Genomic DNA, 560 nt, shown 5'->3' with positions numbered 1-560 from the left:
GTCGCCGACGCCCCCTCGCCCGCTAGGATTACTACTTCTACCTGGCCAGCAACTGGCAGAGCGCGGGCGGCGTGCACATCGACATGGCAAGCTACGGAAAGATCTACGACCTGGAGGCCGAGTTCGAGCTGCCCGAGCGCATTTTCCTGGACAAGGGCACGCAGTACAGCTTCTCCGTCTTCCTGTCCGGGCAGGGGAGCTCGCTCCGGAAGCAGGGAGACCTCGGTCTGTGCCGGCCCCCGGCCCCGCGGGGAGCCCGAGGGCGGGCCGGAGCTGCGCTGGCACCTCCGCGGGGCGTCTGCCGAGTCCCGGGGCCGTGAGCGCCTCCCTCTGCCCGAACAGGCACCATCTTCCAGCTGCAGAGCCAGGTGGCCGTGGGCGTGGAGCTGGCCGACCCGACCTGCATCGAGGCCTCGGTGGAGCAGAAGATCCTGATTAATCGCCGCTCGGTGCTGTTCTCGGTGCGGCCCGGCGGGGATGGGCCTCCGGGGGGCAGCGAGTCTACTCCCAGGGCTGGGAAGTGAAGTCCGGCCGTGCCCCTGCCAGCCCCTCGGCCGCCC

The 560-nt window shown here is 70.2% G+C and overlaps 1 protein-coding gene across 1 annotated transcript in view; it reads left to right on the top strand.

Annotated features, from left to right (window-relative positions):
• CATSPERG (cation channel sperm associated auxiliary subunit gamma) overlaps positions 1-560 on the top strand; it is a 26,047-nt gene that overhangs the window by 18,678 nt on the left and 6,809 nt on the right. Inside the window, exons 12-13 of the mRNA XM_021707133.1 lie at positions 27-225; positions 343-461. Coding sequence (XP_021562808.1) covers positions 27-225; positions 343-461 — 318 coding nt within the window. The remainder of the gene's footprint in view (positions 1-26; positions 226-342; positions 462-560) is intronic.

This window comes from Carlito syrichta, unplaced genomic scaffold, assembly GCF_000164805.1.
Source record: "Carlito syrichta isolate Samal-C Ts95f unplaced genomic scaffold, Tarsius_syrichta-2.0.1 Scaffold316389, whole genome shotgun sequence".
NCBI classification, from domain to species: Eukaryota; Metazoa; Chordata; class Mammalia; order Primates; family Tarsiidae; genus Carlito; species Carlito syrichta.
The sequence above is the reverse complement of the archived record's forward strand: the minus strand, read 5'-3'. Positions and strand labels throughout refer to the sequence as shown.